General features: G+C 37.1%; 2 protein-coding genes across 3 annotated transcripts in view; both read right to left on the bottom strand.

Moving 5' to 3' along the window:
* Positions 1-453: 453 nt before the first annotated feature.
* LOC128016804 (activating molecule in BECN1-regulated autophagy protein 1A-like) overlaps positions 454-19,979 on the bottom strand; it is a 74,409-nt gene continuing 54,883 nt past the window's right edge. Inside the window, 5 exon segments of the mRNA XM_052601606.1 lie at positions 454-843; positions 845-1,032; positions 2,383-2,499; positions 10,109-10,114; positions 10,435-10,631. Of these exon segments, the coding sequence (XP_052457566.1) occupies positions 454-843; positions 845-1,032; positions 2,383-2,499; positions 10,109-10,114; positions 10,435-10,631 (898 nt within the window).
* LOC128016801 (uncharacterized) lies at positions 13,183-16,638 on the bottom strand. Of its 2 annotated transcripts, none has more exons than XR_008184288.1 (4): positions 15,574-15,649; positions 15,012-15,125; positions 14,683-14,890; positions 13,183-13,781 (listed from the first exon to the last, which is right to left on the bottom strand). XR_008184288.1 is itself a non-coding variant. In XM_052601601.1 (4 exons), the coding sequence occupies exons 1-4, from the start codon at positions 16,542-16,544 to the stop codon at positions 13,317-13,319; spliced, it is 966 nt and encodes a 321-aa protein (XP_052457561.1). In that variant the 5' UTR covers positions 16,545-16,638; the 3' UTR covers positions 13,183-13,316. The 2 variants fall into 2 exon arrangements, 1 of the variants encoding a protein (XP_052457561.1); XM_052601601.1 differs by lacking the exon at positions 15,574-15,649 and adding an exon at positions 16,366-16,638.

The following is a 19,979-nucleotide window of genomic DNA, read 5'->3' as shown; positions in this document are numbered from 1 at the left end:
TGTGTGTGTTCACTGCTCTGTGTGTGTGCATTTCGGATGGGTTAAATGCAGAGCACAAATTCTGAGTATGGGTCACCATACTTGGCTGAATGTCACTTCACCCCTTTAATATTACGTTTCTGCTCAAAGCAGCAGCTTTTAATGGCATCTGAAATGTTACCTTTGAAAGTGGATATAGAAGAACAAAGCATTTAGTTGAACTGATATTCCTCTACAGATTAAAGACTGCAAAGTGATGCTCTGTCTCTCTGCTATTCACACACCTTATTCTGTACGTGGCTCTATTTTGAACACTTTGATCATGGCGGACAATAGACATTCAGAGACCCCTGAAACTTCAGCAAGGCTGATTAAGTACAATGTTGAATGGTCTGAATTCATTGGAGAGTTTAAGCTGTCTTTTCTCATCTCATTTGGTTTCAAATTATGAATCCTCTCCAAACTCCGCCCCTTTCACCGCCCCTACTCTTCGCCGTGGTAATTACTGTCGCTGTTGCTGTAGGTACTGTTATTCACTGGAGAAAGAGAGGGTGAGGATGAGAGTAAAGAGGGAGGGAGGGATTCAAATTCTTGGAGCTCATCCCCCTCCAAGACACTGTCTGTTTCCATGGAAGCAGAAGGTCCATTTGTGTCTGAGGCAGATGAGGAATGAGGAGAAAACTCCCATGAAAGGAGGGACGTGTGGAGTCTCTCCTGTTCTATGAGCGGGGCTAGGTCTATATCTGTAGAAGTGCCCTGATCTGTGTCCGTATGGAGCCCCAGCGTGCCGGTGAGGATGCGAGAGTATGAACATGCAGCTCCAGCCAAAGTCTCATGGGCTCTAGAAGAGGACCCAGGGGCCGGGGCTCAAACCAGTACGGCTTTGTGCATCTGCTCCTGTCCTGGAGCCACGGTGAATACGGTGGCTGACAATGATGTTGTTCCCAAAGCTGCCCCTGGAAGCCATTGTGGTGCTCTGCTCACGCTGGATGACCGCTGTCATCCCTCCTTCAGCCATTAGTCTTCGGATATGAGAAGCATACTCAGTCTGACCTGAGAAAATACAGGGAAAACTATTGAGTTCTTCAAGAAATACCAGAGTACAGGGTAAACAGTCCAAGTTGCTGTCTTTGATCAATAAACAAAGTAATAAGGCTGGTTGGCCTTTAGGAGAAAAGGTGAAATTGAGCTTACAAAGCATAAAGAGTTGTGGGGTGTGTTGACAGCAAAACGTTTGGTGTTAGTGGGAGATTTGTGTCTTGGCAGAGTCAGTGGAGATTTACACACTTCAAATGGCTTTTAATGCAGGTTTACAGCTTGGACATGTGTTGTATGGACCTAATTTAACAGGAAGGTGCAATGCAATTAAAGCCACAATTGACTCTAAATTATTCATCAACTGTTCCTGCAAACTCGATTCTTTGATCCACATCTAGTGTTTAGGCACTTTGGATCAAGTTCAGTTAGTGTGAATATGAGAGTGTGTTTCAGATGTTTGCATCAGCATCAACAATCATTTCAAGCTTTGGTTTGTTTCTTCGCGGTTTAATTATCACACTGATAATTAACATTTTGCATTTTGCATTAGTTTTTTATATAATGAGTGGATGGGGTCTGCTCCAAAAGTTACTTATGCTATACTATAATGCATAATCTAAAGGGGTTTTCACAGTAGGAACCTTTGCTGCGGTCCGAATCCGAGAGTGATAAGTCTGGTGTCAGATCACTTGATGCTGTCGAACCCTGGTGAATTTACATCCATCTTTCATCATCACAAACATGCACAGCACGTATGATAGAAAGCACAACATAGATCTATGACATTATGCGTAGCAGAGTGAACAACACTTGCATTTATGTGCGTCACATGACGGTAGATTTCTGCTGTTCAACAACTCTATCTTTTGAGGAGACAGCTGATTGCAAGCCATTCATTTACCACTCTGATTGCACTCACTCTGCACAATTAAGATGCACGCTCACTTTTGCTTCTATAAATGTTTTGATGAACTAATGACACTGCCATTGGCTAAAACCAATGCATGTTACTCTATTACCTCAACAAATGCGTACCCAAATTTAAGTAGCTTTTAATTTAAAGCAAATTACTTCACAATTCTAGTTCAACCAAATTTAAACCACTTTCTACAGGTAATATTGAGTTTGGTACTATGGTGCGCTACCAGGTTCATTTGACAGCTTTCAAATTAACACATCTAACCATAAACCAACCCTATAGTCAGAGTGTAATGATACTTTATGCTGATAAGAACGTTGTTCAAGTTTATAAGTGTGGCTTTAAACCTAATCCTGACACCTGACTGGTTGATAACCGCTCCAGGATCAAAATCAATATCACATAGTAAGTTTCTGTTTATCAGTGTGATATTATGTGTTGGTTACCTGTGCTGGGTTCAGTTCGATCTTACCCTTCATCTTCATGAAGTTAACTGTGGGGGGGTGTCTCTGGTACCACCTCAGACGCAGAATCCTCTGGCAGAATCTCTAAATGCAGAGTGTCTGATAAAGAATGATCATTTCAGCACTTTAACATCTGTTTTAGAAGCACCCCAGTTGCTTTTTTGATTTTCAACATAAAAAGAAACAGGGATTGAGAAAAAAACAAACAAGAAGAGGACAAAATTTGCACAGATTAGTGCCAAAAAGATCAAGTAAAAAGAACCATAGTTTGAGCATTAGAGTAAATAATAATCATTATTTTTGTATTCATATATTTGTGGAGAATGGTACTATTATGACTAAACTAATATTGGGTTGCTTTTTAAAAACTCTGAATGCTTGCATACTGTAAGTTGCATTGCATTTTTGCTTTTGTACTGGATCTTTATTCAGAACGAAGTGCCAGTACAATATTTTACACTCCTTGTATTAATACTGCTTTCTGTATTGCGTTCTTACATTAACATTTAACCATCTAACTGAAAATCCATAAACAATCCACATGTAGTTATCAGAAAACAAATCGAGAAATAGATATTTGACAACTAGAGGCACAGAACAAATTATCGTCAGTCATGAATAATGGAGAGGAATTCTCTTTATCTCAGTACCGGGTACTATGCCCATATATATTTTTCTGATACCTGGAGCAAAAGAGCTACATGAGCTATAGGAAATAAAGCAAGTGGAAGAGCAGCCATGTAATATATGCTCATCTGTAAAATATAGATTCAGATACTTTCTGTTGTTCAAAGTTGATCTCAGTTGACTGGCTGAACTTCCTATTTTAAAGTGTCTCTAATGTGATTGAATGGTCTCTCTTTTTCCAAACTGCGCTCATGGTGAAGGTCACTAATTTGCAATATGAATGCTCATTTTGCCTCCTGTAATATTCCTCCAATAGTGCACATACCACGTTCATGCTTGCCTCATGTGAGTTTATCTCTCTGGACCCAACACAACCAAATTCTCTTGGATCACTAGTGACTATAAGGCCAGTGGGAGCCCACTCATGCCAGTTGGTCCATATTTGGCATCACCCCACAGCTTTAATGCTGAGCAGAAAATGCAAACAAAAGGAGGACACAACATTTCCTTTATAAAAGTATATTTGATCTGAACATGGCTTCTGTTTGCTAATACAGGGGCTTTCGAATTAGGAGGTCGCAAGGGAGCTAGTTGGACACTTTGAGAGAAAAATTGAATAAAAATAAATAATAACTAAACAACCCCAGGATACTTCTTTAAACCAAAGAACACCAAGATCTGGCGCAATTTACAATGACATCATACAGGGGACTCGTAGATCTGTCAAGAGCCCTGAATGCAGCTCTGTGACTAAGCCAATGGCACCCTGTGCGCAGCACTATTATCACATCGGCAGTTTTGTTCATACACAGCTAATGACCATGCCAATATCAGTCCATGTGTGAGGCAATTAAATAGCTCCGCGTGGAGCATCTCCTCATGGGGTTTGTGCTGACTGAGCAATGAAAAAGTAATCTCTCTGCATTGACTGCACCCACAGGCTTCTGTAAGGAATACATTTTGCTGTGAAGCGACGACCATCTTTGAGCTGGATATTAATTATTTATCTAACACATAACATCTGTTATGCCTCCAAAATAGTGAGTGTTTGAGTGTGGGTGTGTGTTGAATGACTAAGAGGTAGAAAGAAAGAATGAATCATCTGTGTTCTTTTAGAAGTATTAGGAACATTCTCACATACAGATTTGATCTTGGCCAGTTTGCAACACCACTTACACTACACAACTGACTCACAAACAAGCTTTCAGTATCAGACAAACATCCCATCAATGTCAGAACGGAGAAGTGAGGATTTACTCTTCTGAGACCAAAGTGCTTCAAATGAATGTTTTGAAAGACTGTACTGTAAATCTTCTTAATAAAGGTGGATGAGTCACTGGATATCAACAACACTAGCTATTCAAACATATGGAAATTAGAGGTTTTCTATAGTAAACCCATACGTATATACAGTAGATATGCATGCATATTAAAAAGGTGAAAGGACACTGAGAGAAAGGAGGGAGGAGGAGAGATTATGAAAACTCTCCAGACCTTTGGCTGGGATTGTGCCTATGACAGCTGAAACTGATTTCTCTGTAAAGAAGAGTTAAGGTGTCTAAGCATCATGAAGTCAGATAATGAGACTGGGCAGTGTCTCTCTGTCTAATCTCTGACCATTCAAGAATGATGAGGCAGTTGGCAGTGAGAAAGTTTTTAATGCCATATCAAACCCTCCAAACCACTCTTCAAAGATCACAATGACTTCACATAAAAACTGAACACTCTCATACAGTAGGATATTGCTAATGCCAATACAATATGCACTTCTCACATTGTGTCTTTGATCATTCAAATGTAGCCGTCATCCCTTAAATGAACGAGCATTGATTTACCTCAGATTTCAGGCTTGTCAGGTATTAACTGTCGGTGAGTGGGAAATCAGGGCTAAAGTTGCATAGTCTGTGGGTGGTATAAGACTAAATCCTCCCATCAGAATGATCAGAAGGACCTAAACCCAAAATAGGCCCCCATATTGCAGCAGAAAACAGAGACGGATTTGCTTGTCCTTTGTCTTTTTTATAAATATTATTATTTTTTTATCTGTGTCTTATAATATACACATCAATAAAACTGAACCTTGACGTCTTATCTTCACATTGTAGCTTGAGACCAGCGAATCAGGAAAGAAACAGGAAAGATTTAATTTCATTACTAAAATGTCACAAAAATACTGACACTGCTTGATCATTTTTAGATGTTTTCTTTTCTTTTCTTTTTTTCTTTTGCACCAAATCAGAATATTAGAATGATAGGAAGGATCATGGCTGCTGAACAATCAGCTTTGCCAACACAGGAATAAATTATATTTTAAAACAGCAAGAAATTAAAAAATATATTATTGTAAAATGTAAAATTTCCCACTATTACTGTTTTTGCTTTATTTTTGACCAAATGAATTTGACTTTGGTGAGCATAAGTCTGGTTTCAAAAACATTTAAAAAAAAATCATACTGACCCTAAACTTTTCAATGTTAGATAGGAAAACATTTCCATATCAGTAACTGCCTCCATATCACTTATTTTCTCTATGATTTGTATGACCCTTGTACTTATGACACCAAAGATATCCACAGCTTTAGTCATTCAGAATAAAAGGACAGTTGCAGATAACTCATGGTCAGGTGGAGCATAATCTATCATTAGTCAGTGAACTCAATCTACTCATGGAAATAAAGAGAGAGGAGGAGGACAGAGATCAAATCTCTATAATGCAAAGAAATATTCCCGGCACAAGAACTAAAGATCTTCTACTGTAAATCAACTTCTTGAGTTTTGGGGCTGGCTGGAGTCTTCACTGTCTAAAGCTAAAGCAAGGTTGTTCATTCCAAAAAGCATATTTCGAACAAAGAATTGAATAGATAACCAGAGGACAACATCTTACACTGAATACAGTTCTCAAAACAGAAAAAGAAAAGAGAGAGGGGGAGGGATTGCGAGAGACAACGTCTGTGCATCTATTTTGTTTTTCTTAGTATAACTTGAATAAATATAACATGCGCTCTCGTCATATTCATTACATAAATGCACAGAGAGGATGCTAATGCTTACCCTAAACGTTTTCACTGACTGCAGTTTAAAACGACACCACACTTAACCCTCGCCCACAGATCTCACTGCAGGGAGCGTGCACTGTTTGTGTGGGAAGATGGCTTTCCTTGAGGTGAGACACTCAGATGCGAACTTCTCTACACTAAAACTTTGAGTCATCGAGTTCCTAGCACCTGTAGTACCTCAAGAGACACAAACACACAGGTGCTGCAGGCGAAGACACAGCACATCTGACCTCAATCATACGCCACAAAACAAAACACGCACAGCTAGGAAAGCTGTTACTGTATAATAGACAGGTTACATGCAAATCAATTAAAGTGAAAAGAAAAATGTATATATTTAAGCACAACATCAGACCATCAAATCTCAGACCAATATTCCATTCACTAATATCATTTCTGATATTCTACAATAAACTCGAAGGCGTTTATCGATCTTGCAAGCTCTTACCGAGTCCAAAAAAATGTCCAGGAGTAAAGAGAACACTTTTTTTTTTCTTTAAATCACTTTGCAAATAAACCAGATCTTGTTTACAAGTAACAACCTGACACAAATCCACTTTTGAGGATGAAATAATGACTGGTTTTTGTCAAAGCTTGCCAGGTTATTGACATCAAATCTTTCAAAGATACTTTTAAGAACAGGTTAAAAAGCAGAACTGCATTTTATTCTATTTTAGTCAAAAGTGTAAAGACTAAACAAAGGACTGAAACTGTTCAAAAGTGTGAAAGGAAAGCTTTTGAAAACTCTTAGAGAGTCAATCCTTCAGAGGTCAAAGCTTTCCGAGATTTGTTAAAATCAGCTTCAGGCTGTGCTTGTACTCTGGGACTTCACAGTCTCCTTCCTGTTCCACTATTACATTTCTACTCATCCACTGTTTTAAAAACTCTACTGCCTAAACAAGACAACACTTAACAGGGTTCAGCTTTAAAATTGATCAAGAAAAAGGTGCTTGCTTGCTCTTCTGTTTCTGTTCTCACCCTTTTTAAAACTCAATTTTCCATAAAAATTACAATCATTTGACTCTTGCTAAGGCTAGAGCCAGTCTATTTAGAGGACGCTTCAGGCAGGACTGGCTTTGGCCGCATCTGCTTGGTGTACTGATAGCCGTCCCTATCCCTCTTCTTCCCTCCCGCTTTTAATCCTTTTATCCAACTGAATTAACATAGTCACTTCGAAACTATTTCCACTACTTTCCATCTACAGCTAATAAACTTTAAAACTGCAAGCCTGTAATTCTATGCAAGTTAAAGCGAAAAGTCAACTTTATGATGTTCTGAGCTAAACATAATCTCTCTCCATGTTTGTAATCAACACTCTATTCTGACAGAGCTTTATGAATACACAGTGCACAACCAGGAATTACAGTAACATTCATGGCATTGAACTGAACTGACCTGGACTGACAGAGAGAGGAAGGAGAAACGAGAGAACCATACCCAGCCGTCACCCATCTGTTTCTGACAGTGTCATCTGGCAGATATCACTGGTGTATTTAGTCACCAAAACTGGCGCATTCTGGTCTATTTATTGTTTGTTGTTATTGTTACACCCCTCGCGTAACGTTATTGCAGTACAATATTATTATATATTAACAGTTACTATAATACAATTACTGTACTCTACAAACCATATCTTATGCATTTCAACGTCAGTAAACCTTATGCAATCTGTGCAAATGATAAATAAATGCAACTTGATTGGAAACTTCAGATGGATGGTCAGATTTAAATTTACAATCTATAGCTATGGAAAGAAGTTAATTATTAATTATGTGCTGCTAAATATTGCACTCACTATGATCTGACTTTTCTGAAGCAGGCATTATATCAGACATATCATTGCAGCAGCAGCTCCGACTGCTAACAGTGTTTATAAATAAAACTGCACATTTAAACAGCCCAACGGACTAAAAATACAGATGTCAGCTGGGTTAAATCTGTCTCTCTGCTTATTTCTGCGATTTATATCTGGGACCTCAAAATAGTTGAGCTTCATCGAGACATGCTTATTCAACTGTTTGGCGTGCTGTTAAAGTGACACATGAAGAGTACGAGTAATAAGAGCAGAGAGCTAAAGTGGTTTGATGGTTAATGGAGGCTGGCTGAGGAAAGAATATACCTGGTACCAGGTAAGAGAGAAGCAATGTAATATTTTCTGGCATAAATTCTCTCTGAAGCTAACTGCAATGAGAGCAATCCTACACACACATCAACTTCAGAGATTGAGCTGGTGGATGTCCAGTGAAGTGGCCTCTCCAGTCCTCTGTAATTACCATTAGCACAAAAAGACAAAACGCGGCACCCAATCTTTTCGCTTCTTCTGCCATCACTAAAGGCCACAGAATGACAAATAATAGAAAACCAACTTGGAGCTATGCTAACGTGAAGCCTAATACTCCTTTAATTTAGGTGATACCTCTATGAAAAAATCCTTATGCGAACACTTCAGCCAAAAACAAATAATAATGCATCTTTTACTCTAAAGGCCTGTTCATACCAGGGACGATAACTATAAAGATTATGATAAGGATATAGTTCTAAAAATCATTCTTAATATTAAAGAATAGCAGAGTCCACAGTACAGATATAATGATAAAGACATTTTTTTTTTCTCCAGCTGATGAATGATAAAAACATTGACAGCCAATCAGAATCAATCCTGCTGTGACTAGCTTGAGAACATAAAGCAGCAGACCAGTGTACACTTAGAATAAACAGACTATTGTCTGTTTAAAAGACAATAAATTGGCTATTGTCAACGCTAATATAGTTATCTTTATAGTTCTCGTTCTTGGTGTGAACAGGGCTTTAGATTCATCTTTGAGAAATGAATGTCTTTGTACGGATTTGATTTGATTTCCATAAATTAACATAATACATATTTACTGGACTGACAATAAATTGTTATATTTGAATTGATACAGTTTACTCTGAAATTATTTATTCTAGTAGATTACGTTGTATCCTTGTTAGCACATTTCTGCATCAGGTTAGTAAAAAACTAAAATCCAATTGAGATTGAGCATAGGACACAACAAATGGATCTTTAGAGATCCGGCTAACACTTTGTATTAGTTCAAGATAGGGTGAGCCTAACCTCTGTTTATTGTAATGTCACTCTAGCTCAGTGTACATGGGAAACCACGGTTTGGCCAATCTAAAGCTACTATCAGAGAAAGTAATGTTGGTCCACTTATATCTTAGAAGTGGCTGTGACCTCTGACTAGAGATAATGTTGCTTTATCTAGTGTGTACAGATCTACGGGGACTAAACTAAAGTACTTCAGAATGAGCAAACATAGGAGCAGCCATCTAAAGTATTAGTCAATGACCTCAGTCTAATAACCAAGACAGGCGAGTATGTGATTGTGAGGTTCGCTAACGGTCAATGCCAGATCTCTGAGCATCATGAGAATTACATGAATGAGTACAGTAAGATTAAAGAGTTAAACAGAATAATTATATGTCTAGATAAATTATCCTATGAATGATGAATAATAATTGCCAATCTAACCTAAATTCAAGGTCATAATAAAATGGAGTCAGATTAGAGTTTAATTGAAATTAAATTACTTTTCACACCAAAAAAAAAGTCAGAACGCAGGATACCTTTATTCACCATTAGATACTTTCGTTGGGCCAACTGGGTGGATCTTACAATTGTTTTAGTAATTTTGTGCTTTTATAATTTTCATTATTTATTATTATTATTATTTTAACTTTTTAAATGCTTCTATTTCGCTTTTATTTCTGTTTTAGTCATACAATACTTAAAGTCACAATTTCTATTTTTTTTTTCATGCAGTATTTTTGTTTTAATTTATTTCAGCTATATTTCACTTCAATAAAAACAGTTTTAGATTTGGTTAATAATAACAACAATGTGGTGGAGACTTAATTTTTTTTTACAATATAATAAATAAAAAGATTGTTAGGAGACAACAGAAGGAAGTACGGAATGACATAAAAAAAGTCTGAGGAAAAAAGATAGGGCCAAATCTTCTAACAGGAGCACTGACAGCTACTTGTTGCTATGGTAACACTAAATGCTACTTTTTTTTTGCATGCTCAGAATACATGTGCTGCAGATACTGCCATGCTACAAATATTGTCATCAGACTGCAAAGTTTAAGGCATCCAGTACAAATACTGCGACTGGAAAGTGAACTCAGACTGAATTTATTTAGATTAGTGAGCCTGTCTAAATAAGAAGAAAGTTTTGTTGATGCAGGAGCTGCCAATGTGTTGTAGCAAAGAGATGGAAAACTAACCAAGGATTTGTCCTTACATCTGAAGAACAAACCTCACCTGAGCTCAGTAATGATATTCGGACTCACAGAGAGCGTCTTACCATCAGTAACCAGTGACCCCTGAGAAGTGCTGGGCTGCTGAAGTTGGTCTGGAAGCTCACGGTCTGTTTGTGTCTCTGCTTGAGTCTGTGTCTGCGTCCCCTGTGATGTAACAGTGGGGGCAGGATGTCGTGGCTGCAGACCAATCACATCCATCAGACCCACCTCTCTGTGGGACCCCCAATCAGTCCTGCTGTTCCTACAAATGAGGTGATGATGACTACACCAAACCTTACAACATCCCCACACAGCCTTCAGGCGATTCCGGTCTGATCTGATATGACACAGGCCTGGAAGACCTATAGATGGAACAGGAAATGTGTCTATATAACTGCTTGCTTGGTAAAGCTAAACCTTTTCTGACTAAATGGTTTTTTCTTCATAGAAGCTTGTTAATTAAAGATGTACTGTACAATGCCGTGCATTTTTATCTAAAATGACTTCAGAAGTTATTCATCCTCAGGAGAAAACAACACATTGCTAAAAAACCAAACAACATATTTTATTTATCCTCATGTCATTCCAAAACTTTATCATTTTTTTCCCCTGTGGAAAATAAAGAAGATACAACTAGTATGTAATACTATTTCTTTGTCCATACAAAGTCAGTCGGTGGGGTCTAAAACAACACTAAAAATGACAAAAACAAACAAACAAACAACACAAGTCATACTTTGATATGAGGGTGAAGTAAATGACAGCATTAAATTAAACATTTTGGGTGAACTATCAGGATCATGTGGCATAAAGAATTAAAAGAACTGAATTGAGAGTATCCTTAAAATATCAATTGAATTCCTGTCATTCAAATTTGAATGTAATGATGTATAATTAAAATGAACAGAAATGTCTTTAACTACAAAAGCAAGGTCTCCAAGAAAAAAAAAAAGTGTTTTACAAGATTTAAATGTCTGAAAAACATTTAAGTTTAAAAGAATATAGAAAACACACAGACAGTAACAGGGAATGAATGAACATTAGTATCAGTTATGCCTAATCATGTGATGCCAGCCCAGAAGTCTTATGTTGTTGTGGCCTTCTCCAGACATGAGCCTGGATCTGAGCTGCCAATATAATGGTCAGGATGATGAGATTTTGAGGTGAGATAAATACTCCATCACAATCTTGAGTGAAGCACTGTTGCTATAAAGTGGACTAAGATGTCTCATTAAGCCCTTTGTGGACAAATGTGGCACCATTGTGTCAGGGAACGAAGACCAACAAGACGGGAGCAGCAGTAACACACCTCAGTGAGGCTTTTTTTCCCCAAAAAAAGTGTCAGCAAAACAAGCTGGATTCATGGCTGCTGTGATGAGGCTTAATTAGCTTCAGCCGTACCTCACAGCTGTGTTCACTATCAAGCCCATCCACGAAGAGACACGCTGCTGTTTCCTGGACAGTGATCGGAGAGCTGGTCGGCGATAATTTGATACTAGTTGAATTCTCAGTCACACAATATATACCACAGTTAATGGTGTTTAATGATATCCTGGTGCTCTCAATAAAAGTATGGGTAACACTTTACAATAACAGTACATGAATCATCAAATACTAATACCTGAATTAATAATTACTTGACTATGAACTAATGATGAGTTAAGACATGTATTAATCAAGAGCTAATGAAGAACTAACTTAACTATGACATGAGTCATATGAAATACTGCATGAATAACACTACCTTAATTACATGTTAGTTCCTGCATAATAGTTAATGTATTAATTAACACTTTGAGATAAACTACAGTAAACCACACGTTCTAGAAGCAAGATGTATGAAAATGACACAATTTATAAATTTGCCACCAGCTCTGTCACAAACATCAGTGAAAGACAGTGGATTTATTGCAATATTTGCGTTTAACCTAACTCATCCAACGCACAATGATGCATTCATAATTAAAAACGACTTTATCATTCGGTTTTGAGTGATTCCACTGCTGTCCTACAATAACATTAAGCAGACGCAATTTTCCAAATTGAAATCAGTTAGCATAGAGATGCTGATTATCACTTTTGTTACGTTATGGTTTGGCTTACTGTCTTTATATCAGACGTTTGTCTGGCTCTTCTTTTGGGCCACTATCGCTACTTCAAATGATCAACTTTGCTCTTACCGTTCAGTTCCTTCTCCATCCAAATGCAGCCACAGGTCCTCTTCTCTTCAACTTATTTACAAACCACAGAAAAGGACCAAATACCTGACTTAGATAAGTTGAATATGTATAGAACATGTGTAATTGATAACTTTTTAAAGATGTGCCCCACAAAGACAAATCATGACATAATGATACATCAACAAGTCATGAATTAATGTTACTTTATGAGTAATAAATGATGAGTTAGTAATAATGTGCCCCCCCAAGTAAAGTCATGACATAATGATACATCAACAAGTCATGAATTAATGTTACCTTTATAAGTAATTAATCATGAGTTAGTAATAATGTGCCCCCCCAAGTAAAGTCATGACATAATGATACATCAACAAGTCATGAATTAATGTTACCTTTATAAGTAATTAATCATGAGTTAGTAATAATGTGCCCCCCCAAGTAAAGTCATGACATAATGATACATCAACAAGTCATGAATTCATGTTAGTTTATGAGTTGTTAATGATTACGTAATGTGAAGTCATTATCTAAATAATCTCAATTAACATCTACAAAGGTGACTCTTATTTTGCAACAGTATATTCAAGATGATTATTTCAAGATAAATATTACCCAGCACTTAAAGCACAGAAATTAAAAAGGTAAAATACACATTTTATTAAACAAAGCTTTTAAATATCAGTGCACCTTAAATCAAGAGGACAAGTTAACTTGTATTTTACTTAAATATTACATAAAACACAATCAAAAGTTCAGTGTGTTGTCCTCTAAACAGGAAATTGATGGTGAATATCTTTTATTAGGCGCCCAAGTGGCCCCCGTTTATTTTTTTCACCAAGCCAATGAGTCCACTCTATGAGAGAGAGGTGCTCTTTTAGCATTTTCTCTGTCCTGTTCCCCCTTAGTCTCCATACACTTGTTTTGTATGTCAACCAAGCTCTTTCAAGGTGTTGTGAATGAGCTCCACTGTGTGGGTCTACAAACCACTGGGAATGGTTCACTGTAAAATGTTTGTAGCCCATATTGGCCAAAGCCCCCCGGTAGGCTCTCCACTCATCTGAAATAATGGTAGTGCCTGGACGCACATGTTTTACAACTATGGGGATTAGGTGAGGTCTTGATCTTCTTTTCACAAGCCGCAAGATTGGGTGTCTGCATTTATCCCTCACACCTAGCATGCCAAAGACCCATTTTTTTCGCCTCCATGTTGTTGATGCTCTCCCTCGTCCATACTGTAAAAAGTTAAATATTTAATTAAAAAGAGAAATACTACAATATTATGTAATTATGTTCATTTAACATGTTTAAACATACAAAAAGGTGAGAAATTAAAGGAAAATCTGCAGGAGCTTTATAAATGGCAGACCAAGAAGTATGAAGATGAAGAAAGTACATCTATCCCCATCCATCCATCATTAACATTGGGGGCTTTTCATTTGAACAACTCTCTACATTGTGAGTAAATCACCCACTGATCTTCACTCTGGGCGACTAAATGATATATAATATTAGCCAATAGGCTAATAAACTCTCAGATTTTACTCGCCAGTGAGTAAGTTGAAGGCCAAGTATAGGTTTATCACAAATATATTTTCACTTGCCGAACACTCAGATGGAGCACTTCAGAGTTTCAGGATCGGTTCTATTTTCAAGTCATCTCAATGGATGCACAGCACACCTGTATTTGATGTACCGTAAACTTTAGTGTAAAGGCGCACGAGTCATCATCACAAAGCAGAGAGCACGAAAGTCATATGTACACATGAAGAATTGACACATTACATGTAAATGATATTTTGTGTTTATTTTACTGTTAAAATAACGGAGTTCCTTTGGATTTTTCCTGCTTTAAAGAACTGACAGGTTTTCCATTATTGAGCGGAACTAAATGTGCAAACGACAATCTCATTGGCTGGCGCTCACCTATTATGGTCACTGATTTGATTTCAGCTAATCAGTTTGAAAGAATGCACACAACCTGATTAATATTCATGAATCCAGCAGCTCATTAATCATCAGTGTGTTTTACACTGTTCTTATTAGCAGAATTCATATATATTATATAGAAGCGTTCAAACGACAACAGTGGTGGGCAACTGCAGTGTGAATTTGCATAACAGGTTCTAAATTTACCTTTCGTTTATGACGGAAGTTACTTTCATCAAGAACAGCAAATTCTCGAGCACTTCCAATCATTTGTCCATGTCTTCGTCTGTATCGTTTTATAGCACAGTGGCAAACTTTCCTCATGATACGAGCCATCTTAGAGAGGGTTCTGGAACTTTTTGCAATGCCATCTTGCATCATATCAATTTGTCTAATCCGCAATCCCTGAGCAAACCTGTGAAGTACACAATGCTGACTCAGAATGGGAAAAGCAGAGTTGTTGAAATTAAAACAATCAAACTTGGAACATTGCAACATTTTACTATTCCATCTCTGCTGTCCGACAACAGACTCACCTGTAAATGAATATTAGCCAAGATGACAAGCTGAGTTTTGATCTCTCGAAGAGAGACCCGACTCGCACTGATCGGCTGGTTTTCTTGCCTCGATGACTTTTATGTCTGCACATCCTGTGATGGTGATAAATGTCAAAACATGGTTATGCAGACAACAGTATTTTACCTGGACTAAGAATTAATAAATAGTGGTAAAAAGAAAAAAAATTCCCCAAAAATGAAAAGCCAATGCGTTTACTACTTCTGCAGAAGTAAAGCCCATTGCCAAAGCAGGAAGAAGCTTTTGTGCAGTCTTTTCTTTAATGCGGTCTTTGTTTCAAGTGCAAAGCTTACTACTTTCACTTTTTAACAATTATTAATTTAATATTAAGCCTGAATGGTGTAAATGGAGCATAAAAATTATTTAGTCTTAATTTACTTTAGTATTTTTATTTTATCTGGCCACTTATATTCATCTTCCAAACAACGTTTTGTCTCATCCCAAATCACTACGGTACACTTAATGTTTGGACTATTGTAGCCTGTTCGGTCGTCACCGCTGCGGAGTAACATTAACACATACCTGCGTGGACCACCATAGACAAACTTAGAGAAGTTGCTCCGGTTAGAATGTTCTTCCGCGGGACACGTGGAGTGAGACTTAGGTCTCTGCAGAGCAAAAGTGGGCGTTTATCACCATGTGGGTGTTTTGAAACTGCTGGGTGTTTCTGAATCATGCAATCTAAATGATCCCCCTTACACAACCCCACCCCTAAACCTAACGTCACTATTACATCAACCAATCAGGTATCATGGTGTAAAAACACCTTGATCTCGTAACTCCCATTAATTTCCTGCAGAGACCTATACTTGCGTGGAGTTGTGTTTGTTAACCGTTAGAGCGCATAAAAGTTAAATAGTGCTGCTTTAAATCACTTAAAGATGGCGATTGGCGATCTAGATTCAAACACCCACGCAATCGTATTCCTGTATAACAACGATTCAGCAAGGTCTATTTCGACAGTTTCACATTGGCTGTCTCGTCGTCACACCCCTAATTAAACCAATATGCTTTCGTTACCATGCAGCACAACAACCTCATGTCAATAAGTAACTTAATGCGCGAGTCTGTTGATAGGCTTGTTCGAGATATATATATATATATATATATATATATATATATATATATATATATATATATATATATATATCTCCCCAGATCAATCTCAAGCCTTTACACCATTCTAACTACGTAGCTTGATAGAATAACGTTAAAGTTGTTTATTTAGAGAAAATATTGTTTCCTCTTTGTTAACCTATAACATCCCTAGAAATTATTTCAGCAATATGTGAACAACAAATCGGTTAAACTCACCAATGAAAACCGTCGAGATTTCGAGATGTAGCTCTCTTCATTCTCATATTATGGCCACATCTTGAGCACTTTACTCTCCTTGCTAGTAAATTTTTGCTTTGTAGCCATTTAATGAGTTTGAGTTTCCTGTTAGTTGTGGGCTTCTGAATCGAAAAAAGTAAAAATTTTGAATGCAACATTGCTGTTATTCTTTACCAAAACACACTTGACTTCATTCACGTCCATGAGCGTGCTCCTAACCAGGAAGAACCACACTTGGCGCTAATAATAAATTAATCTCGGGTCAGGTGGCACGAAAAACACCAGAGATTACCCCGCCCATTTCCGGTGCAATATCAGAACCTGCTTCAATCATGCAGGGGGGCTTAAACATAATAAAAATTTTAACCCAGGTAAAACTTGATGGTATTGCACCGTCTTTGGAAGTATATACAAACTGGGATAACTGTAAAGATATCCAAGACGCACCAGAACTTCACGTAGGGTTTAGAGGGGGAATTACAGTAATTACAATCCAAACCATGTCCCTAATCGACGAGGACGATGGGGTGGCGCTAATCGAGCCATTAACCACCGCTTCGCGCCAACCAGCAGATCATGTGAGCAAGATGGATGAGAAAAGAAAAGCAACGCGCTGTGGGAGGAAAGTTACCAACAAATACAGCTCAGATGAATATGGTAAGTAACGTTACTTGTAACAGAGTCTTTTGTTTGGTGTAACGTTATTTTTGTAAGGCTTGCAAACTTGGGCTGCCTGGGTGGAGTGAGATTTTGGTAACTTAACTCATTGTCCCGGTTTCACAGACAAGGTTTTGAGCCTAAACCCAGTCTAAAATGCATGTGTGACCTGTTTTAAATGAAAACATCTTGCACTGACATATCTTAAATATTTCAGGGCAATTGTTTCTCTTACCAGTAATGTTTTTATTTCTAAGGCACGTTTATAAAAGGTAGTTAAAAATCCTGATTTAAATGAGGCCTAATGGCTTAATCTAAGCCATGTTTGTGAAACAATGCCTTTCTTTTTTATGTATTTAAACCTAATGCTGTTAATTTCAAATATACTTTGTTGTAACTTACTAGATGCACTTTTAAAGAAACTTTATTAATGTTTCCTGCTATTTAGATAACTACCTGATATTACATCTGATGTTATTTACTAATTGAATAACGTATTTTACTGGTTGAATTATGCAAGGTGCGGCAAAATTCTGCACAGTGTGGCAAATAGAATTTACGCTATAAACGGCATAAACCTCGTCTGTCTACAGTTTCTATTTCTAATTCGTAGTGGCCTTCACACATTTCAAAAAGCTTCAAATAGGAGCTTAATAAAATCTTTGCCCATAACAGGGATTGAAAAGTCAGCACAGATAGGCCTACTACTGAATGGTGCATTCTCTATCAACACTGAATGCAAGTTTCATTAAAAAATAACAATTTTGAACAAAAATTGAGAAAATGGCACTGTTGTCAGAGTACATCCAGACCGGATTAAGAATGATGATCAAAAAATAAGATCTTGCAGATTTATGAATGAACCACTTGTTTAAAAATGTCACATGCCGGTGGAAAAAATCCTACCAGTAGATTTTTTTTTTGTTGTCTTCGGTTTTGAGATTTAGTTGGCTAGCCTAATAATGTGAGATAAAGCCAAATGTTTGAGTTGGCAACCCTGTTTTCAGGTGTTTTTTTTTTTTTTTTTTTAATGCTGAACTATGCTTGCTTCTCCCATAGTTGTATCTGCACGCAAGAATGTTCAGACTGAAAATACATCAAACTCATCAGAAGGCAAGTAATTCAATACAATTGCTGATACTGTACATGTGTGAAGTGGGAAGTTAATTCAAACAGATATATCAAACAGTATTTTGGTATAAAAAGTATACTCCACGTATGCATAAAGTGTTTGCACATTTTCTAAATGTTTCTGTTTTTTTGTAAAACTAAAATAACAAGTAGATTTACCCTAATAACTGTGGTATGTGTAGCTATTTTCCATTACAAATATTAGCATGAAAAAATATACGTGAATGTGTAAATACCCATGTCAATTTCATAAAGACAAAGTAAAATTTAAGGTCTTTTAAAAATACATTTATGTTTATGCAAAATACAAAATAATAATGTGGCTTTCATAAAAATGTAATGGGCTTGCTCACTGAAGTTTACCCATCCAACTACCTATAATGTTATACACTACATAAAACCCATCTATTTATTTTTTATTTTTTTATCTCATAGCGTCCATTCAAGTATTCCTGAGAATGATCGAAATGTTTGTTTTATGCCACAGTTAAAACCGTTTAAAGGGGTCATATGATGTTGCTAAAAAGAACATCATTTTGTGTATTTGGTGTAATGCAATGCGTTTATGCAGTTTAAGTTTAAAAACATTATTTTCCACAATGTACATTATTGTTGCTCCTATATGCCCCGCCTTTCTGAAACAAGTCTTTTTTTTTTTTTTTTTTTTTTTTTTTTTAAAAAGCTCATTGGCCTGAAAAGTGAGGTGTGCTCTGATTGGCCAGCTATTCAGTGTGATGTGATTGGCTGAATACCTCAAGCGTGTGATGGAATTGTTATGCCCCTCACCATACAGTGATACCATGTCCCTGCACGACAACACAAAAACAATAAACCCCTTGCAAGGGCGGGCATGCATGCAGTGGGGACATAATTACTGATTATAATGACTTTTACTGTATTTTTGCATGTTGCGTATCGCGCTGCGTAAAAACAAAACCTTGTCTGCCTTAGTGATCAGAGAAACAACAAACCAGCTCTACTCTTCACTGCTCAAAAGTCACGTTTGAATCATCAGTGGCACAGTCTTTAAATATGTAAACGTACATGCAGACTGTCCTTGCAAAGTTGTAATTGCCACACTTTATAGAACCAGACAACAGCATAGTAGGCTAATCTCACAGGAAACGTTCATTGTCCTCCACAATATGCACAGCACACATCTGAATATTTGGGTTGGACTGTTTTGGAACAGAGTTGAAATACAACTTAACCAATGATTTCTAGTTGTGTCCATTTTTTGAAGACCAAACGAAGTAGTTTCGCTTTCACAACAAAACGCACATCTCCAAGACATGACAGCAGCTGCAACAGAGAATAAAGTTCTGCCTTTTTTTGCATGAACGTTTTGGTGGCAGTATGCAAATCTTCCCATTGTGACACAAACATGTGGGGGCATGTAAGAACGAGCCGTTTTAGGTAGGAGTAATTGACCTAACTTTTATAAAGAATATAATTTCATATTTGAGACTTTAGTCTTTGAAACTAACCAAGAGCTTGTAACACTCCAAAAAGAAAGGAACATTTTAATCGCATCATATGACCCCTTTAAACTGTCTGTTTGGTCAAATGCTGCATTTTAAGTTGGTGTTTATTTTTTATTTTATTTTTTTCATTTTAGGACTTCAGCCTGCAGTACAGCAAACCAGTGAAACTGGAGGTTTGTTTTTAGCCTTTTCTACATTGACATGCGATTTTAAAAATGTGAACATTACAGGGGAAAAAATTATAATTGATGAATTTAAATTTCTCATTTAGATATATACTTTTTCACTTGGTTCACATAAATGTGTCTGTTAATGTGTAAT

Source organism: Carassius gibelio, chromosome A7 (genome assembly GCF_023724105.1).
Source record: "Carassius gibelio isolate Cgi1373 ecotype wild population from Czech Republic chromosome A7, carGib1.2-hapl.c, whole genome shotgun sequence".
NCBI classification, from domain to species: domain Eukaryota; kingdom Metazoa; phylum Chordata; class Actinopteri; order Cypriniformes; family Cyprinidae; genus Carassius; species Carassius gibelio.
Note: the sequence above shows the minus strand (reverse complement) of the source record. Positions and strands in the feature narration are given on the sequence as shown.